General features: G+C 40.0%; 1 protein-coding gene across 1 annotated transcript in view; it reads right to left on the bottom strand.

Moving 5' to 3' along the window:
* Positions 1-22,547, bottom strand: part of LOC124804616 (probable E3 ubiquitin-protein ligase HERC1) — a 790,356-nt gene that overhangs the window by 240,718 nt on the left and 527,091 nt on the right. The window contains exons 47-48 of the mRNA XM_047264817.1: positions 17,359-17,674; positions 3,518-3,647 (exon numbers count right to left, since the gene is read on the bottom strand). Of these exons, the coding sequence (XP_047120773.1) occupies positions 3,518-3,647; positions 17,359-17,674 (446 nt within the window). The remainder of the gene's footprint in view (positions 1-3,517; positions 3,648-17,358; positions 17,675-22,547) is intronic.

Raw genomic sequence — 22,547 nt, 5'->3', positions numbered from 1 at the left:
AAAATATGTCACCATTTTGTTTTTGAATAAACACTTTGCTGTCACAAACCCAAAGGAAAATATACTACCACAGAAAGAACTCTGTGAAGAATAGTTCTAACCCAGCACTTGCTCTACATGTCCACCATTCTGATTCCTAACTTCCTTCACATGAACACTGATGTTAGCAATATCCTTATGCCATGTCTTCCACAATTTAACTGGAAACTTGAAGAATAAGGTATCCGAATTCCATTAAATCATGTGGACATTTCAGGGAAATTGCTTCCTTCAGGTACCCCCACAGAAAGATGTTACATGGGTTGATGTCTGGACTATTGGGTGGACCAAAATTGTCCATGAATCTGAGTGAAGCAACTCACATGTCACTACACTAATGTAAGAAATCCAAGACAGTGTTTGCAGTGGATTTGCTCCATCTTGCATGAACTATTGCATACTGAAGGACAACACAGTAGCAAGAAGCTGTGGAACAGAAGTTACTGTGGGGCATGCTTAAATAACGCACATTGTTCACAGTTTCTTCAAGGAAAAAAGGTCCAGTAACACTGTGATTGGATATCGTGGCCCACACTGTAATCCTCGGAGCATGAAAATGTCATTCACGAAGCACTTGTGGATTTTCAGTAGCCCAAAAGTGTATATTTTGTTTGTTAACTGCTATATCCAAATGAAAATGCTCCTCATCTGAAAACCAAACGTTCTTCAGAATTTGTTCCCAACCCCCACCCAGCAGGCAAACAACAGTTTCTGCCATTTGTGTTTTGCAGTTAACTTCTGAGCAGATGTCATTTTGTACAGGTACATTCAGAAGTCCCTTTGAAGTATCTGTTGAACAGAGCACCTGGATATGCCCAGTTGCACTGCTGCCTTTCAGCACGATTTGCTGGGGCTTCTCTGTGGAACACCTCATACCATTTCAATATTCTCTGGTGAACAAACAAGTTTTAGCCAAGGCTGCTTTACTTCCAATACTGATCCTTCCGGTACAAGTTAATCACACAGCCTGTGAATGGTTCTCTTGTAAGAGGCCCACCATGTGTTAAACTGTTGTCAAAACTGCCTCTGAGTCTCAACAGGACTTTTTGTTTCATGAAAAAGTAACAACTGCTGATCGTTGCTGCATTGTTACTCATCCACTGTAGGTCATATTGTACAGACTAGGCTCATAGCTATGGTATCTCCAAATTTTTCTGCTACTGTAGTTGAGATAATCAATGGGATACCTAGTGTGCTTCATAAATTATGTACAAAACAAATGTTGATACATTCCGTATGCCACTCTATAGGTGATGTCTACATTAAACAGTCTATCAGTCAAGCTGAAGATCAAGCATAGCAAGATTTAAACACACCAATGAAGAGCATTAATACATAGCTTTTCAACAATGGGCTATCAATGTTAGCACAGAAATATATCTAAAAACAAAGATGATGTGACTTACCAAAAGAAAGCACTGGCAGGTCGATAGACACACAAACAAACACAAACATACACACAAAATTCAAGCTTTCGCAACCAACGGTTGCTTCGTCAGGAAAGAGGGAAGGAGAGGGAAAGACGAAAGGATGTGGGTTTTAAGGGAGAGGGTAAGGAGTCATTCCAATCCCGGGAGCGGAAAGACTTACCTTAGGGGGAAAAAAGGGTGGGTATACACTCGCGCGCACCCACACACACACACACACACACACACACACACACACACACACACACACTTATCCATCCACACATATACAGACACAAGCAGACATATTCCACATATTGGAATATGTCTGCTTGTGTCTGTATATGTGTGGATGGATATGTGTGTGTAATCTATGACTTTATTTGTCAAGTTCCAAGAAATGCTTTATACCATTCAGTCTAATAGCAGCAGTCATGTTAGATTTCTATGTATCACCGTTTGCAAAACAGTGAGGCAGATACCATATACACTGGGTGTTCAGAAATTCTCATTACAAACTTCAAAGATTTGTAGAGGGGAGCGTGTACATAATATTTTGAATACAAACCCATGTCCGGAAATGTACCATTTCCATTCTACAATGGTTTCACTTCAGAAGTGATTGGGTCATCTGTCCTTCCACTCAAGCTAACTGGTCCTGCATATTCAATCTTCCTACAGATTGTACTGGATCCATTCTTGGAAGCTGTGCCACTGAAAGTCCATCAGGAAATGTAGTTTCGGCTTTATGGTGCACCTCTCACTTCTCATGTGTGGTTCGGAGACATCTCAACAAATGATATGGGGAAAGATGGAAAGGCCGAGGTGGTCCAACTGTGTAGCCATTGCAGTCGCCAGATTTAACTCATATGGACTACTTCTTGTGGTGAAATAATGAAAGTTTAATTTACAAGACTTCTATAAAGTCAGAGGAAGATTTGCTGGCATGAGTTCTGGGCACTACAGTAGAAATTGAAGTGACACCAGTTGGGATGGAGAGAGTGTACCAAAACATACTTCACAGGTACATTGTCTGTAACAATGTTGGTGGTTGCCACATCGAGCTGCTGTTGCAATGCGTCAGTAGTGTTCTGTATGTAGTGTGCTGGGTTCTTTATTGTTTTGGAATATTGTAGACATGTAATGTTTAAGTGTTAATACAAACAAGTGCGCTTAAGTGATATATGGATGTTTCCTTACGTTTCGTTTCGATTTGTTACCTAGTAACTGTACTATGTCACACCTAATTCAGTGCCTCAATCAGAAGTGAACGAGTTAAACATCTGAACTGAAACTGTTGTATAATGGAAATGGTATGTTTCCAGACAATGGTTCCTATTGAAAATATTATGTATTCACTCCCCTGTACAAGTCCTAGAAGTCTGTAATGGGAATTTCGGAACACCCTGTAATCTTCACTGATGCATACCTCCACAAGCAACACAAGGTGGCACCAAAAGTTTGTAACTACAGTTGACCTGTTGATGTCAACCACCAAATAAAAGCTGCATGCTGCATTTCTTTCAACCTTGCTGTGCATCACAGACTGCCTCTCGCTGGCCCTTCAGGTAGTTCTACTCAGCACTTTAGAACTCAAGTGGTGGCTATGTACTTTTTTTGGATAATTCTTAAATCAGTTAATGATAGTATTTACTATATTTGGACTGGTTTTACAAGAAATCAGTATACTTTGTATTGTGTTGAGCAGCTTAAAACAAATAGGTCATCTTACCCCTACTTCAGATCTCATACAATTTTTTAGAAATAACTGTTGAAGCATTTCTTAATTCTCAGACCACCCTGTTCATCAGTTTTAGAATTATTAGATTTTTGTCTTTTGCAAAAGCTATAACCTGTTCCCTCTGTCAATAGTCTTACAGCTATTACGCATCCACACTTTACTGGGTTTCTAGAGAAAAATGCACATTTAAAATATGCAATGTACGGGAATGAAAATGAGAAATCTCTTGAACCTTCAAGAAGAAATGGGAAAATAAAATCTGTTTTCAATCTGCTCAATTTGTCAGGGGATTCACATTATGTATCTGAAATATTTTAAATTTTGAACCAACCTTTCACACTTTCAACAAGGGAAGAACCTCCATTTGATGACAAGAGACCAACCAGAGATTGAGTGACAGCAAAATTCGCTGATATTTCAACTCCAAGTGGCTGCTTCCTAAGAGCTGCACTTAATAGTTCCTGTAAACACAGAGAAGACAGTTGGCAATGCATATTAAATATTATCACTTGACACATCAATGAAATGATAAGTGGTAGTCAAATGAAAATGAGACAGAGGTAAAAAAAAAAAGGTAAGTAAGCTGTTTATTATTTCAAAAGTAATTGCCATAACTGTTAATACATTTATGTCACTGTGTGGAAAGGCAGTCAGTGACTTCATGGAAAATGTCTGCAGTTACCTATGGAACCTTGAGTTTACCGAGGCATGCACCTCTGGTCCTGTAGTACAGTTTTTTATATTTTGTTGAGTATGTGCTCGCTGTGCACCAAAGATATCAATTCCCATCTGCCAACTGCAAGCATACAATGTGCTAGGAGTTCTGAGGTGTGCACCTGTTCTTTTATGTTGTGGCTCTTGAGATGAAAGAAAAGAATTTGCTCTTTTGATTGTTAGCCATAGTGTGATATAGACGAAAAGTAAACTGCTCATCTGTGAGACTATTCACCATAGCACCAAGCGAGGGAAAACCGTCATTGTATTTTCTCCTAAATAAACTTCAAGGTGTGATTGTTGCTTGAACAACTTCTTATTACAATTATCTTCATCCATGTTCATAAGTACATGCAGTTTGGGGGTGGGAAGGATTATCAGAAGTGGATCAATGGATAGAACCTGCACTTTGGATCAAGCTCTTTTTGAGGAAATTTTCATTTAACTTCTTAAAATACACTACAATGGTCACTGGCCATTAACCAATGACAGTCCTGTGCCTTGCTCAACGTACAGCGCCTGTATCAGCAACTTGCTTTAAATGAACAGAAATGTAAAAGTCTGAAGTCCACAAAATGCAGAAAAGTAGTACTCTATTACTACAATATCAGAGTTACAGTTGGAATCAGTCAACTCATACAAATACATGGATGTAACAATTTGTAGGGGTAAATAACAGAATGATCACAAAGGCTCAATCATAGTGTAATGAAGGTAGCAGAATTCAGTTCATTTGCAGAACACTCGGAATATAATGACAATCTAAAAAGGTGACTGCTTCACAACACTTGTGCAATCCATCTTAAACTAATAGCCAAGTGTGTGGGGCCAACATCAAATAACACTAACATTTTCAAAGAAGGGTAGCATGAATGCTCACAAGGTTTGTTTGACTCACAGTAGAGAATCAAAGAAACAATGAAAAAACCTGAACTGGCACATACCCTAAAACAGATGACACTTATTGCACAAAAACTTACTTACAACATTTAAAGAACCAGTATTAAGTGTAGAATTTAGAAATACACTGCCTGTCACCCTGCAGAGATTTCAAAAACTTGATTACTCTAATTACAGCATGCTCAAAGACACACAATTATCCCATGATATCTACTGACAAAGTTTCAAGAAGCGGTCTTAAGTGAAGAAACTGGAAATATATTTCAGTCCAACATTTATCATGCTTGCAGAGACTGTTAAGACAAGCTTACACAAATTACAGCATGCATACACATATTTATGCAGTCATTCTTCCTGCACTCCATATGCGACTGGAAGACACTCAATCCTCATTTCTCCAAAACCTCAATACCAGTGGTGGCTCATAGCTAACATCAGTGGGGACTTTGCTCCAGAAAATTTTTAATATTTCTTTTAAAACTGTTTTAAAGGAAACAAGAATGAAAATTTATTCAGACACTTGATAAAATACAAGTTGTGCAGGTTAAAATTTCAATAAAAATCTAATTAAGACCAAATCCATTTCGTTTTATTCTAAAGCATCTTCAGTGGTCATGTTCTTTTGTTGTTTACTTCACTCTTCCTGTTCTTCCACATGTGTGTGTTAGATTTTAACACACAACACTTTCACTAACACAAAACATATTCACATTTTTGTGTGTTGTGGAGAACCACTGTCATCCCAACATATACATGGAAGAACAGGACGAATGATATAGACAAAAAAACTAACTTCTAAAGGTGCTTTATAATAAAACGTTTTTGGTCTTAATAAAGCTATCATTAAGGTGCAAAAGATGACATTAAACCTATACAATTCATGTATCTGTAACTGCACAAAAAAGGGGCTGAAAAACAAAGAAGGCAACACATACTTGATAAAATCCTAAAAGATCGAACTCCACAGATTAACTTACTGTAACCTAAACCACTACAGTTCAAGCATGATTGATTCATTTAAAAATGTCAAGCATGACTAATTTATTTTAAAATGAAATCTATTCTTATTTTAATTTGTGCAAAAAGATTAATAATGTTTTCCCTTGATCTCTGTGTGATAAATCAGGATATTTTTCTTTGCTGAAATCGCTGCAAACACATTGAGTCTTTCCAAATTCATAATCCATCTTATAAAAGCTTTTATTCTTTTTACTATCAAAAACCAGCATTCTGCCTATGATGCAGTCATGAGAACGGACCTGAGGATTTTTTTCAGTTTTATTAAGAACATCATGTAGAACATTTTCCTAGATAAATTTCAGCAGCTCAATTAATTTCTAGTATTCATAAATATCAGACCTAAATAGAATACTTTTAGTTAAGTTTCAAGCCTGCTTTGCCAGTTACAGGATATGCTTCAGTGTCAGTAATCTCTCTTCTGCTGGAGAATTTCCCCTGTTTAATCCTTGTACCATTGAAAATGTGAATGATACAACTATTAGCGTCAGTGGTGTTGAGAAACAGCTGAAATAATCAAATTGAACAAAGCTCCAGGGCCCGATGGTATCCCTATCAGATTCTATACTGAATATGCAGCTGAGTTAGCCCCACTTCTGACTATAATCTATCATAGATCACTCAAACAAAAGACTGTGCCCAGTAGTTGGAAGAAAACCACAGGTCACACTCATCCATAAGAAGGGTAGTGGAAGTGACCCATAAAACTACCATACAATGTCCTTGATACAAATTTGTTGTAGAATCTTAGAGCATATTCTGAGCTCAGACATAATGAGGTTCAAACACGTGAAACGCAACTCACACATCTCTCACATGACATACTGGAAGCTTTGGTATCAAGGCAGTCAGGTAGATGCAGCATTTCTTAATTTTCGAAAAGTATTTGACTCACTACCACACTTGTGCTGATTATCGAAAGTTTGATAACATGGGGTAATGTGTGAAATCTGTGACTGGACTGAGGACTTTTTGGTAGGGAGGACACAGCATGTTACCTCGGATAGAGTCATTGTCAGCTGTAGAAGTAACTTCAGATGTGTCCCACAGAAGTGTGTTGGGACCCTTTCTGTTTATGTTGAATACTAATAATCTTGCAGAGAATATTAATCGTAACCTTGGACATTTGCAGATGGTACAGTTACCTATAATGAAGTACTGTCTGAAACAAGCTGCATAAGTTTTCAGTCAGATCTTAATAACATTTTAAAATGGTGCAAAAATTGGCAATGTCAACTTGCTTCAAATCTTCACAAATGTAGAACTGTGCACTTCACAAAATGAAAAGATGTATCCTATGATTATAACACCAATGACTCACAGTTGGAATTGGCCAAGTCATACAAATACCTTGGTGTAACGCTCTGTAGGGATGTGAAATGGAAAGATCACACAGGCTTAGTTGTGGGTAAAGATCACTCATGTGAGCCATTCTGGAAGATTGCTCAAGTGTGTGGGATTCGTACCAAATAAGACTAACAGGGGACATTGAATGTATACAGAGAAGGGCAGCACAAATGATCACAGGTTTGTTTGACCTATGGGAGAGTGTTGCAGTGACATTGAAGAAACTGAACTGGCATACTCTTGAATATACATGTAAACCATACTGAGAAAGTCTACTAAGGCTGTGTCCTACATGAGCAACAGAAGCGAGCGACTCCTGAATACGCGACACTCCAGCGACAAGCAGTAACATCGGGCGAAAACCTTGGGTGTCCTGTGCACTACAAGATAGCTGCTTAAGGGCCAACCAGCTGTTTCTATAAAACAGCGCCCTTAACCTGTAGAATACTGCAGCTGGAGAGTAAGGCTACAGAATTAGGCATACTTAAGAAAATAAAGCGAAAAGGAACGCTGTGCATGAAATTTACAAAGGGAGGAATCTCCATGGAGAATTTCATAAGTGTCGTGAACTATGAAGATCACCAGACAAGTTCTTTGAATACACATGAATGAGCAGAGGAGCAATTGACTATCTCATCAATCAATTAAATATGAATTTTTTTTTTTTTTTTCTTTTTTTTTTTTTTTTACATGATCAAGAACTTTTAACAGCCAACAAATGTGGAGGAATGACTATTACATGACCAACTATGCTAAATGCAAACATAAACATACAGTTTGACACCAGCGAGCTGTGGTGTAGGGGTAGCGTATACAGTTCTTGATTACAGCTAAAGGAGAGGTCCTGGGTTCGCGGGACTAAAATGTTGTCAAGCAGCCGAGGGATAGCGCTAAGCATAGAAAAGATGCTCTTTATCAACATATACGCACCTTCTGGCACAGACAACAAGCGAGCAAGAAGCACCTTCTATAATGAAGAAGTAGCCGAACTGCTGATGCAGAACAATAACAACATCATCATTGGAGGAGATTTTAACTGTGTCGCCGCAGCTGAAGACCAAATACCTGTAGCAAACATGTGCCCAGAACTGCAAGAACTGATCCGAAGACTGAAAATAGAAGATTCGTGGCGCCTTCTCCATCCAACACACACTGAATTTACATACCACCACAAAAAAGGTAAAAGCAGACTGGACCGTATATATATCAGCAGAGCAGCAACTAAAAATGTTGCGCACGTCCAAGTATATCCTGTCATCTTTTCGGACCACTGCAGCTACGAATGCAGCCTGCATCTCCAAAAAGGAAAGAACGTCAGCAAAAGAAGCACGTGGAAGCTAAATACGGAACACCTGCAGGACGCGGAACTGCGCAAGCAAATAGTGGAAATGTGGCAAGAATGCCTGGCACAGCGCGCACGCTACAGCAGCACGACCGAGTGGTGGCTGGCACGAGTGAAGCCGACAATGCGCAGCCTGTTGATAAGATACAGCGCGGAAAAGTCATTCTGGAGGCGAACCACGGCCGAATTCTACCAGCAGTGCCTGAAAGACGCACTCGACGAACCAGCAGACGACCAGCAATACCTGGCGCGAGTGAGGAGAATCAAGGCAAAACTCCTTCAAATAAAGAAACAGCAAATAAGAGGCGTCCTCACAAGAAGTAAAACATATGGCGATGTGGATGAAGAGCCACTCACCATGCACCACCTAAATAGGGAAAGGGAGAGAGGCACAGGAAAGTGCGTAAATGAGCTTCAGGACAAGCAAGGGAAGACGCTCACGACGAAAACGGAGTTAACAAAACACATCGAGGACTGTTTCCGAGACATGTTCCGTCGAGAAGCGACAGACGACGCTGCAACTGCTGAAATCCTCCACCAGACGAGGAGCGTGCTCACAGACGCAGACAGGGCGTTGCTGACAGAAAATGTCGACGTGGATGACATCAAAGAAACGATGAGGACCAGCGCAAGAGGAAGAGCACCCGGCGCCGACGGCATCCCGCTCGAGTTCTACCTCGCATATTGGGACGTGCTAGGAGAGCAATTCACGGAAATGGTGAACGAGATACTCGATGGGGCGGAAATTCCACCTGGGCTGACCGAAGGGACCATAACACTCATCCCTAAGAAGAGAGCCACCCGCCGCTTTGAAGAGTTTCGTCCGATTACGCTCCTCAACGCCGACTATAAAACAATAGCGAAATGCATCGCAAACAACCTGAAATCAGCGATGAGGAAAATCATCAGTCCGTGGCAAACATGTGCGGTACCAGGGAAAAATATATTTGACGCCACATGCACCTACAGGGACATAATAGCACAGGCAGCCACCACCAGAAGCGCAGGTGCCATAATTTCGGTGGACTTCAACAAAGCCTTCGACAGGATCGACCACAAATATCTCGTAGAGACACTAAATAGACTCGGGTTTGGGCAAAAATTCATCGCAATCATCCGTAAGATACTAAGTACTGCAAGATCGACAGTAATAATCAATAGTTGGGAAACAAAACTGATAAAACTGGACAGATCCGTGAGGCAAGGCTGTCCATTGTCAATGGCTCTATTCGCTATAGCACTGGACCCACTCCTACGGAAACTCACAAACGACATCAGAGGCTTCTCCGTAGGAGGCAAAGCAATAGCATGTATAGCCTACGCTGACGACCTAGGCATCTTTATTGAAGACCAGGAAGATATTGGGAGAGTAGAAACCATCATGAATACATTCCAAAAAGTGTCAGGCGCCCAAACCAACCCCAGAAAAACAGTGCTACAGCCGATAGGGAATCAACGACTCAAACCAGACAGCCAATGGTATAAAATAGCAGAAAGCCATAAAGTTCTGGGAATATATATACAGTCTTGTCCACTTAGAATGGCCGCATACAACTGGAGGGACGTGCTACACACCATAAGAGGTCTCTCCAGACGGCACGCGAACCGGAAGCTAACAATCCACCAGAAAACAGAACTGATAAACACGACGATCCTGTCGAAAGCTTGGTACCTGGCGCAAATCTTAAGCATCCCGACAGAAATTGCGCGAGCACTAATGAGCGCAGTGTACTACCTGTTGTGGCGTCGAAATATATTCAAAGTGGCGCAAGCAACGTGCTCGCTGCCAACAAAAGAAGGGGGACTAGGTCTAGTTGATATAAAGACCAAATGTGCAGCCCTTCTACTGAAACGAACGCTCGCCATCCAGGACAAAAACCCTGACAGCGTCACAGCCAAGATAATTGGAAGATACAAGCCCGCATCACAAGAAGCGCCGGTCGACACGAGACACATTCTCTGCAGAATGCGACACGTCAGGCTGCACTACGCCAACAAAAGTTACGTTCTGGACACCGTGGCGAATCCCAGCCACAGAACAGCCAAGAGAATATACTGGGCCCTCAGGGGGAAGCCGGAAAAAAACAAAATTGAACAAAAACTCCCGCAATACAATTGGAAACAAATATGGGGGAACGTCTCAGAAAACGTGTTACCTAAACATGCGAAGGAGACATGGTACAAAATAATTAACAGAACGGTACCAACCAACCAAAGACTGGCGGAGATAAAACTCGTCGCAAGTGACAAGTGTGACGTATGTGGCATGACCGACACCCTCGAGCACTGATTCACGTGCGGGAATGCCATCAACATCTGGGAAGCGTGCCAGCAGATGGTGGCCCACATCAACAGAACGATGTCGGGAAGCATCACAGTGGAAGCAATCACCGCCCCAGACTGCAACCCATTTCCACGACCCAAGCGACTGGCGACTCTCTGGATCCTCGCCATGACGGCACACGGCATCGTAGCGCGGAGGCAGACCGACCGGCTGGCCTTCCTGATGGACCTCTGGGAGGAGAACAAGACGGCCCAGCAGCACAGGCGATACCACGAGAACTTCAAAAACTTCCTGCAGATTCCACTGCAGACAGCAATCGCCAGAGTCCTCCCCAGCCTGTGACCCTCAGCACCGCCACCAGCCACCTCACCACACTCACCACAAGAATAATGTGTGCAGTGATAGTGAACAAGTGCAACACAAAAGATAAAGAGCTTTCTCTTCTCGCATCAAATAGTGAAGTATAGTAGTATAAAGTGTTTCTTCCTAGTGGAATCAGTGACACAAAGTGCTCCCTAGTGGAAAGTGCCAACTACTCATTATTATTAGATATTTTGATTTCCTTTACTTTGTGCCTATAAAATTCTATTGATTACTCACACTATCCTTTCTGCTTCTCTTATGTAATATGACAAAATTTTCTCTCTTCTTCAATTAGGTATATTCTGTAGTATATGTAAAAAAAAAAAAAAAAAAGTTTCTTCCACTTCTGCTCCACCTATCATGGTGACGTTCCTTCATACTGTCCCACTAAACAGTGTAACTAGAGGAAGAGATCAAACCAGAATACACAATGTGCCTGTGTCATCACATAAACTCAAATCAATGCAACGATGCCAAATATAAACTGTTATGCCTGTCCTGCAATGTCTACCCCCTCAAAAAAAAAAAAAAAAAAAAAAAAAAAAAAAAAAAAAAAAAAAAGACGACAAATGGCCATGTAAAAGGGTTTAAGGAACAAACAATAAGAGAAAAACGAAAATATAAAAACGAAAACATATAAAATGACAATAATATTAACCATCACTAGGATAATAGATTAATAGAATAAAATGTCTTTTTTTAAATGTATCGTTGTTAAAATATTTAAATAAATATATATGGTTAAAAAAAAAAGATTCCCAGACATTCTTATATTTTTACCGACTCAGTTATGATTCTGTATACTATGTTTTTAATATACTGTTTACACTGCAATGCTAAGTATATTTTTAAGGTCTTACCAGTGAACTTGAACTTCACACTTATCCCAGTATATCACACACGTTTAATTCCTAATAAATTACAATGAACCATGAAATTTTACAGATATTTTATGAGGTGAACTTAATTGATCAGCAGTCAGTGCTAAAGCCAAGTGTTTCAATTACTCTAAATTACAAAATTTTTGAAAAGAAAATCAAACGTTTTGTGTAACGATTTGTCTAAAAGTATGAAATAAAAAATATTAGGGAAATGTTTGGGGCACTTCATTTTCTGTTCATGATTTCGAGCATCGTACAAAGGCACATAGAACGTTTCTCTGATCTACTTATTTCTTTTACAGATCATTTCATAAAATATTTGACTGATTTCTTCCATCTTCGAATTTCAAGTTTTATTCAGAAAGCATGATCGTACTGACTCCTCATTTGCGTTCCTAACATACTTGATTGGAAGGAAGCCTTTTTGACATTTAATTACCCCACCAATGTATCTTTTTATGCTCAAAATCGCTAGGTCTTGAACAGATGACATTTTTGACACTTCATTTACAGCAGCTTTTCCTGAAATATTTCAATTTTTCCTCAGCTTATTAATCAAGTTTTCATTCATTACCCTGATTACTTTCAAGCAGTTAAATATTTTCATGCTAAATTATACCTCATGCTGGTCACTTTGATATCCCGTTTACCTGTTTCTCTCCCTTTGTTTGGCTACGAAAATTTATACACAACCTCATAGTGTAAGTTATAGGGAGGGGTTTTTTTTTTTTTTTTTTTTTTTTTTTTTTGTCCCCCCCCCCCCCCCCCCTCTGCTCACACATTTACAAAAGCGTATTGAGTGTCAATCATATGATGAAATAGTCCTTTCTGTGTGCTGTCAGTTCCAAAATTTGTCATTTCGATATCCTGAACCTTTTATGAGATACGACAATTTTTACGACCACTTGATTCCCGAAGCGCAGGAAAGGTTTGGATGTGCTGCGAGCGACCTGTCTGAGCACATAACAACCAATATTTCAAGAATGAAAAGAGATATCATCCCAGTCTCAACTTTAAATAAAATTTAGATATATTGGTTACATTTCATACACAATAATGTATGGCCTTAAATGAACTATACAGAAAGTCTACGTAATGTGATTTCACCTCTGTAGATTCTTAAAAATTTCGTGCAGCCATGTATTCAATTTCATGCGGCACAGTAACTATGACGAATAACGAAAATAAATTCTGACCTTTATCATTTAATGATTTCAAGCTATAGGTTACTGAAGAATCAAATATTTTCATCAAATAGTTTTCTTAAAATCGGATTTTAAGTATTTCATAGCTGCCATCACATCCACTCCACTGCTTTGCCAAGAAGACACGTGGCTGTCGCTCTGTGTCACGCATGCTGCAGCGACAATATTCAAACACATTTGAATTCAAATGTCGCCAGTTGCAGCGGGACACAGGCACTGACACAGATGTCGCTCATGTAGGACACTTCCGTAATTACACCTGCGGTTGTGTTTTGTTGTCGCCTGAAGTTGTCACGCACTGTCCCTCACTTCTGTTGCTTACGTAGGACACGGCCTAACAAAGTTTCAAGAACTGGCTTGAAATGATGTCTCAGGAATATACTACAACCCACTATGTATTGCTCATATAGAGTTTGTGAGGATCAGATTAGAATAACTACAGCACACACAGAGGTATTCAAACAATCATTCTTCCCACTCTCCATATGTGAATGGAATGGGAAGAAACATCAATAACTTGTACAATGGGACGTACCCTCTGCCACGCACTTTGCATTGGTTTGCAGAGCATGGATGTAGATGTAAATGTTTATTCTTGAAATCAGTGAAGTATTTCTTATTGAAAAATTTAGCAGCTGTAAGTGTTTAGTGGAAGAATATCTCCCCATTATATTAACACCTATAAGGTTACACACTACCTTAGTTTCTGCCATGAATGTCTTTGAACAATTCTCTCAGTACCTTCAGTTTCTTAATTCTAAAATATCAATTTTGACATTTGTTATATTATTCATTATCTTTAAACACACTAATTTATAGAGACTGTACTTAGTTGTAAATTATTTCAATATGAGGCATAATCTAATGAAAAAGTCCCTCCCAAATCCTGAATTTATCATTATTCAAGTATTTTAAGATTCCTGTTGCTTCTGCAATGGCTGGATGTGCATTTGATGTCTGAATTTTAGTAAGGCAGTTTTTTAAAGATTGTAAATTTGTGTGATCTCAGTTTATGGTCTGTATGTTTAAGTTCCATGTTGTAGAGGAAGGTTGTGTAACATCGATATCCAAATGCTTCTTGAGAAGGACACACATTGTGTGATTTTGAGAAGACTGTAGGAATAGACAGAATTTGAGAAAAAAGTATTCTTGCATTTTGAGTAATACTTCCAATATTGCTCACTGTTAAATGCAACAAATATATTCCACGTTGTTGTTGATTACTGGCTGAGACATTAGACTATCAAATGCCTCTTTTCTTAATTGCAATTTTTTCATGGAGAGAGAGTTGTGAAAATTTAAGCTGTTTAAGTTCATTTACAGTCACAGAACTTATTTCTTGAGAATGCACGGTGATGGTTGAAAAAAAAAAAAGAATCAAATAGAATAGGTGAAAACCTTCAAGAATATGGTACACTGTTTTGAAGCACTAAAAATGCGGAGTAAATGAAAGCTTCCTTCCACAAGCACACCGGGGCGGGCACTTCAGGAGCGACATTGTCCTCTGTCCCTCAAAGCCTCGCATGTCGATGTCTACAGTGCACAACAATCAAACACCTAACTCCTATACATAGATTATTTTCTCTCTTTTATAAACTGGAGAATAGCTACTGACATTACGCTTAAGGATTATATATCATACAAGTATAAAGAAAAAATTAAAGGAAAAGCATCTCATTATATTAAATGTTATTGATAATAAGTGGAAATAGGGGGTGCTGCAGTGCCACATTGCCTGTACGCAATCTGCCGCCACCACCACTGCTCACAACCTTCTCTCCCCATCCCCAATGTACCATCTTACTGCACACTGACCTCCACATCTTTGATGGCTCCATCTACACCTCTGTCCAGACTATGCACACTAACCACCATTTCAATGGCTGTCACCTCTTCCACACCAAAACATCACTCCCATATAGCCCGGTCAATCATGGACAGCATAACTGCAGTGACAGGGATTCCATTGTCCAAGAAGCTGGAAGTCTCACGAGGGCCTTCACGAAAAGGTGCTGTCTCCCACACCTAGTCCACAAGCTGCCCCGTCATCAACCAGTATCACCACAGACTGGAACAACTGAACTGTATCCTTCACAGTACCACCCTAGACTGGAACAACTGAACCATATTCTTCACCAGGGATTTGATCATCAATTGTCAAGCATGGAAATGAGGGACACCCAATCCAAGATCCTTTGTACCCTCCTAAAGGGTGGTCCAATCCTATGCCACTTTCAATACCAATCCCATGCCACACGTGTCTTATCACTGTGGAAGATACAGGAGTAAGACCTACCCCAATCCATCCACCCAGCACTTCCTATTCCAGCCCATCCCACCACAGGGCCACTGTGAAAGCAGCCACGTCATTACCAACTCTGCTGCAATCGCTGCACAGTGTTTTGTGTGTGACAAGCAACTAGCTGTCCACCAGAATGAATGGCTACTACCAAACTGTGACTGAGAACTAAGTTGATCAACCAGTGACAGAACATGCAACTGATCACAACATTCTCTAGTTCAATGGCTGCTTTACAACACAGGTCATCTGGATCCTTCCCACCAACCTCAGCTTTTCTGAACTAGGCAGATGTTAGTTATATTTGCAACATACCCTTCACTCCTGTAATCCTCCTGACCTCAGTCTCCATTGACCCACCATCCACGCTCTCTACACAACAGTTGCCCCATCCTCTGGCTTAACCCCTTCACCCCCCCCCCCCTCCACACCACCTTTATTGTGTGCTGCACCTCTCTACTGGTTCCAGTAACTGTTTATCATGTGCTTAGTCTGTGTACCTACCACCCCTCCTTCCCAAAGTTCTAATCTATCGTATTGAAGGATTTATATCCTGAAATCAAGCAATTTCTCTTTCTCTTTTGTGTGTGCCTGTCAACAACTCTATGCTCCTGCAATTTTGCTATTTGTTTCCTTTACTCCTAAATTATTTACATTATGCCAGAAGTTCCCTTACTTTATTTATACTGTTGTTCAGGCACAGTAAGGTGACATGCGTGACTAGAGAACTTGGATGGGTGATACAGTCTGACCAATGTTGGGTGTGTACCTACAGTTTAATGGAAAAATGGTTTATGATGGTGTAAAAGGGTGCTACAGATGATTCTTTATATCACATATGATAAGGTTATATTTCAATGAACACTTCTTGGCAGATGATGTATTCCTCACTTCTCCCACTTTCTACTATATTGGTTTATCTGAAGTGCTTTGTATCAAATTAATTTATTGTAACACAATACAAGGAAGAAAAACCACATAACTAATTTACATCAACATAATATACAGAAATAATGCATCATTTAGCTTTATTTGTGATGTGAGTATTTGAACATTAGTGTATGAGCCACAATAACAGTTTCAAATTTATACTCAGTGTTTTATCTGGAGTAGAGAGTGCTAACTTTCTCTCTTCTGCACCTCACATGAACACCTTGCACAATATTTATGTTATTTTCTGAAAAAGTATTCAGAACGAAGATGCATTATAAATTTTAATGTGTTGATGACACAAAAGAGATTACAAATGTAGCACTGACATAAAGAATAAGAGAGGGCTTTATCAAGTTTACTATTTCAGAATTTGTATAAAGTGAAAATCTAAATCAGTTTGGTAAGCCATAGATTTGAACATTAATCCTCCTCAATTCAAAAATGGATTTCACTCTGCTGTAAGAACTAGATATCACTGATTACATATAGGGATGAACAAATGAATTCTGTGACTGTTAACCCTTTAATTGCTATGGATGTGTTAATGCGCGTGCCTTTGTGCCTGTCCCCGTGTGCTCTGAATGTGTTTACGCGTACCACCAGTCCTTCTACTTGGTACTCTGAATGTGTCTACGCGTAGACACATTCAGAGTACCAGGTAGAAGGACTGGTGGCGCGCATAAACACGTTCAGAGCGCACAGGGACATGCACAAAGGGCGCACACATTAACACGTTCAGAGCAGTTAAAGGGTTAAAGGAAATAAGGAATACTATGGTTTAGTTAGTACCTAGGTACCACCAATTAACAAATGTGAGAGCAGGTCCCAGCATGATGGTAAATATAATACCACAAGAATCTCAGAATTACATTTAAAAGTCCCCTCACCTTTGTGCACATATTGACAACAAGCCTAGAAGCTTCACTATCAGTAGTAGCAAGTGCTGCGATGGCTGAACTAAGATAGCGCAAACATGTTGCAGCTGCTCCAGACAGATTTCCTGGAAATCGCAGAGTGGGCTTCACTGTAGTCACAGCTGGAGCACATGGCGTGACGGACCACGGTTCAAACGTGGAAGATGCTGGAAGATTTCCAGGTAACTCAATGCGAGATGCTGCAGTCAGAGTCATCAGGCGCACCACCTTGCGCACATCTGTCAAACCTATTGCTTCAAGGCCAGCAGGAAGACTGCAAGAATTACCACTGTAATATAAAATTGACTTTTCAGCAGCCTGATACAAGTTGAACATTTCTCTTAACAAGTCGACATGAAAAACAAAAATAGTAAGCCAGTACAATAAAGAAAAGCTGCTATTTCTTAATCACTAAAACTGGTGGAACTAAATAAGACTTATAGAAAATGAAATAGGAAGAAATCATGTATTTCAAACTGATTCAAAAGGTGATTCTGTCATTCAATGAGGTATAGTGGACAAGAAAAAAAAAGTTGACAGTCATGCACATACCATAAGCTAAAACTCATGATGAGCTCTGGCTTGGAAGAACATCTAATATATGCTGCAGAATTCGGAATGAACAATAGAATGAAATAAGCAAGTACAAAATCTAGAACATTCGTAATGAAATGTGTATAACCAGCTCAACAACACAGACATAAGTAAGGACCAACAAATGAGAGCAAAAGATGTCTATAAGATTCATAAAAGAATAAAAAAAACAAAGGTTGACAAGAAAAGAAAGGATAGGGAGAAAGAGGATAACAAGGTGAAGAAAACAATGTAAAATGGTAAATATGTAGAGAATATACAAACAAGACAAGCAATCAGACACACAGTGATCTATCAGGTTTTCTCGGCATGATTTCTGGATGTTTTGTAGATCTTATATTTCAATTTTCACATAAGATTTTGATGACTGACCCAGCCATCATCTCAGAGTGCTGTGAGTTATGCAGTTATGTGTATTCATTGCCTGGACTTCAACCAGACTGTGAACTGTTGTTGGTCTAATGCCTCTATATATAGCCAACTGTAACTTGGCTCTTGATATTCACTAAGCCTGCTCTTTAGTTTTTCAGAGCCCCATTGACATCCCTTGAAATATGCACTCTCTCAGTGTTTCATGGAATATCAACGTGGGGTCTGAAAAGCAAAAAAAGACTCAAAGGTCTGTACAGTAACAGGCCAAGATACACCTATTGAAGTAAACAATACATCTTATTACTAAACACCATGATACATTGTAAGTTCATAATGTGGCTTCATCTTTATGGTCCTGTCTTGATTTTCAACTTAAATTAATTATTGGAAAATGACATAAATTGTTCATGAAGTAAACATATGTTAATTAGTAGTTTTAAATATAAGACAGGCTAGTGGATTTTGTACAGAATAACTAGCTGAGTATCTGGCACAGCATAGTTATCTATTTAGAGTAGTCTCTTATTAGTGCATGTCGTCCTTTCTCCTCTCTCTGCCTACCTCCTCGCATTTCCTTTCTCTGTCCATCTCCTCTTCCCTCCTCTCTCTGTCCATCTTCTCCTGCTCCTGTCTTTGTCCATCTCCTCCTACCCATCTCTCCATTAATCTGCTCCTCCCTACTCTTTCCACCTGCTCCTTCTCCTTTGCCCATCTCTTACTCACCTCTCTCTTTTATTCCATCTCCTCCCCGTCACTCTCTGTCCATTTCACTTCCCTGTCATTTCATTTCCTCCTCCTCCCCCCTTTCTGTCACCACATTATCACCCAACCCCTAATAGGAGACTGGTAGTTCTTACCTCCACAGTATTTCTTTCCAGATCATAACTAATATGTGTACTAAATTAGACTGAAATTGTTCTACAAATTCAAGATCAGCTTTTTATCTGTGGCTTTGCACACATACGCACATGTCAAATATATTTCACACATGCTTGTATGCATAGTTCACCTGTATCTCTAACGAATTTAGCCCTGCAGCTTCATTTTCTTGAAGCTCAATGTTTATGGCACTGTATCTCCAGAACTATGTACCATAAAAAGATATAAATTTGCGGATACATCAGGTGGTATATATGGTTACTGTCTGCAAAATGTGTTTTGAATAGAGATAGTAGTAAAGAAGTAATAAGTTTAAACAGTGTGCATGATGTGGCACACGTCTCAGTGTTTACATCATAACTTCTGAACGATGTGTTGAAAACAGATATAATTTTGCAGGTACACCCAGTGGTATATGTGGCTACTGTTTGTAAAAATGTGTTTTGAATAGAGCTAGTAATAAAGAAGTAATAAATTTAAATGTCAGGCATGAAGCAAAAGTTTTTCATGCAACTGTTTTCTGACATGATAACTTATGAACTGTGTGTTTCATGATGATATAATTTTGCTGGTAGATTCGGTGGTATCTGTGAATACGGTATGCAAAGTGGGTCATGAATACAATTAGTAGTAAAGAAGTACTAAATTGAAATGTCATGCTTCATGTGGCAGTTTTACTCCATGAATAATGAAAATGAAGTAAGGGATATACTTTTTCCCTTTCATCATTTTGTAGGGTTTGTCAACAACAAAAAATTTCTTAAAGGTTTGGAATGATGTGTAAAGTTTGTTGCCAGTCACTAAGTGCTCTCACTCCATCTACAGAGTGATTGCTGTGTACAGATGCGAGCTGACTTGTTGACCCTTCGCTCATAGCTCCAGGCTGTGTTGGCTTCCGTCACACACCTTGAGGCTGCTGCTAAGAGGCATCACTGTGGAGGGTCAGATGCAGGTATGTGAGGGACGTCGAGCACATTCTGTGTCCACTGCTGTGACCACCCCAGGTACTACCTGCAATGAGGTTGATCCCTCACCCGTGGTCGAGTAGGAGATCATTCCCATGTCTGGCAGGCAGTGAAAGACTTTCAAAGGGGCTGATCGTAGGGCCTCCCCAGTTTGTTTTAGGCATTATCTGTGGCTGACGAAGTCTCTAAGCTGGATGCAGTCACCCACCCTGTTCCATAGCAAGCTTCTCATCCGCGAGGTCTGGGCATTCAAAGATGGTGGGTTTGCTGGTAGTTGGGAGTTCCAACATTAGGCGCGTAATGGGGCCCTTAGGAACATGGCTGCCAAGAAGGAGAAGGAAGCCACTGTGCACCTCGTATGCATACCGGCGGGAGTCATTCCGGATGTGGAAAGGGTGCTTCTGGATGCCATTAAGAGTACAGGGTGCAGCCAACTGCAAATGGTGGCCCATATCGGTACCAGTGATGTGTGTCACTTTGGATCGGAGGAGATTCTCTCTGGTTTCTGGCAGTTAGTGGAAATGGTAAAGACTGCCAGTCTTGCTTGCGAGATTAAGGCGGAGCTCACTATCTGTACCATTGTCGACAGAACAAACTGTGGTACGTTGGTGCAGAGCTGAGTGGAGGGTCTGAATCAGAAGCTCAGGCGGTTCTGTGACCATGTAGCCTGCAGATTCCTTGACTTGCATCATCGTGTGGTGGGTTTCCCAGTTCCGCTTAGTAGGTCCACTACATACAGGAAGTGGCTAAATGAGTAGTGGGAGCTGTATGGAAGGGACTGGGCGGTTCTTTAGGTTAGAGGGTCTCAGGAAGCCACAGAAATTCAAATGGCTCTGAGCACTATGGGACTTAACAGCTATGATCATCAGTCCCCTAGAACTTAGAACTACTTAAACCTAACTAACCTAAGGACATCACACAACACCCAGTCATCACAAGGCAGAGGAAATCCCTGACCCCGCCGGGAATTGAACCCGGGAACCCACAGAAAGGGGGCATGTACAACACAGTAAGGTAGTTGTAGAAATGATCGGTTTTATAGTTGTAAATTGTCATAGCTGTGCTGGGAAAGAACCAGAGCTCCAAGCCCTAATAAAAAGCCCTGAAGTTCAAATAGTTACAGGTACAGAAAGCTGGCTAAAGCAGGAAATAGGTTCAGCCGAAATGTTTTCAAACAACCTAACAGTGCTCAGAAAGGACAGATTAAATGCAGTTGGTGGTGGGGTATTTATTGCGGTCAGAAGTAGTTTACCAAAGAAAACTTGAGTCTCATTTCAAATAGGTACACCACTAATACAATTATAGTCAGTGATTACTTCAATCTACCCTCGATATGCTGGAAAAATTATACGTTTAAAATTGGCAGCAGGCATAAAACATCATCCAAAATTGTACTGAATGCTTTTTCAGAAAATTATTTTGAACAATTAGTTCATGAGTCCACTTTAAGTGTAAATGGTTGTGAAAGCATACTTGACCTCTTAGCAACAAATAATCCTGGACAGACAAGGAGTATCATGATGAATACAGGGATTAGCGGCCACAAGGCAGCTGCTGCTATGCTGAACACCACAACACCTACAACTATCAAAATGAAATGTAAAGTACACCTATTTTTTTAAAAAAAAGCTGGTAAAAATGCTCTTGACACCTTTTTAAGAGATAGTCTCCACTCCTTCCAATCCGATCACATAAGCATAGAAAAGATGTGGAATGATTTCAAAGAGATAGTATCGATGGCATTGAGAGATATATACCACATATATTAATAAGTGATGGTACTGATCCCCCATGGTACACAAAATGGGTCAGACTGCTGTTGCAGAAGCAACAAAAAAAGCATGCCAAATTTAAAAGAACACAAAATCGCCAAGGTTGGCAAAGTTTTGCAGAAGTTTGAAATATAGCGCGTACTTCAATTCGAGATGCTTTTAATAATCTTCACAACAAAATGCTGTCTCAGAATTTGGCAGAAAACCCAAACAGATTCTAGTCATACATAAAGTACACCAGTGGCAAGATGCAATCAATACCTTCACTGCGGGATAACAATGGTGAATTCACTGATGACAGTGCCACTAAAGCAGAGTTATTAAACATGGTTTTCCGAAACTTCTTCACCAAAGAAGATGAAGTAACTATTCCTGAATTCCAATCAAGAACAACTGTGAAGATGAGAAACATAGAAGTAGATATCTTTGGTGTAGCAAAACAGCTTAAATCACTTAATAAAGGCAAGGCCTCTGGTCCAGATAGTATACCAGTCAGGTTCCTTTCAAAGTATGCTGATACAATAACTCCATATTTAGCAATTATATACAACTGCTCGCTCACAGGAAGTTCCCTATCCCT

Source organism: Schistocerca piceifrons, chromosome 7 (genome assembly GCF_021461385.2).
Source record: "Schistocerca piceifrons isolate TAMUIC-IGC-003096 chromosome 7, iqSchPice1.1, whole genome shotgun sequence".
NCBI lineage: Eukaryota > Metazoa > Arthropoda > Insecta > Orthoptera > Acrididae > Schistocerca > Schistocerca piceifrons.
Note: the sequence above shows the minus strand (reverse complement) of the source record. Positions and strands in the feature narration are given on the sequence as shown.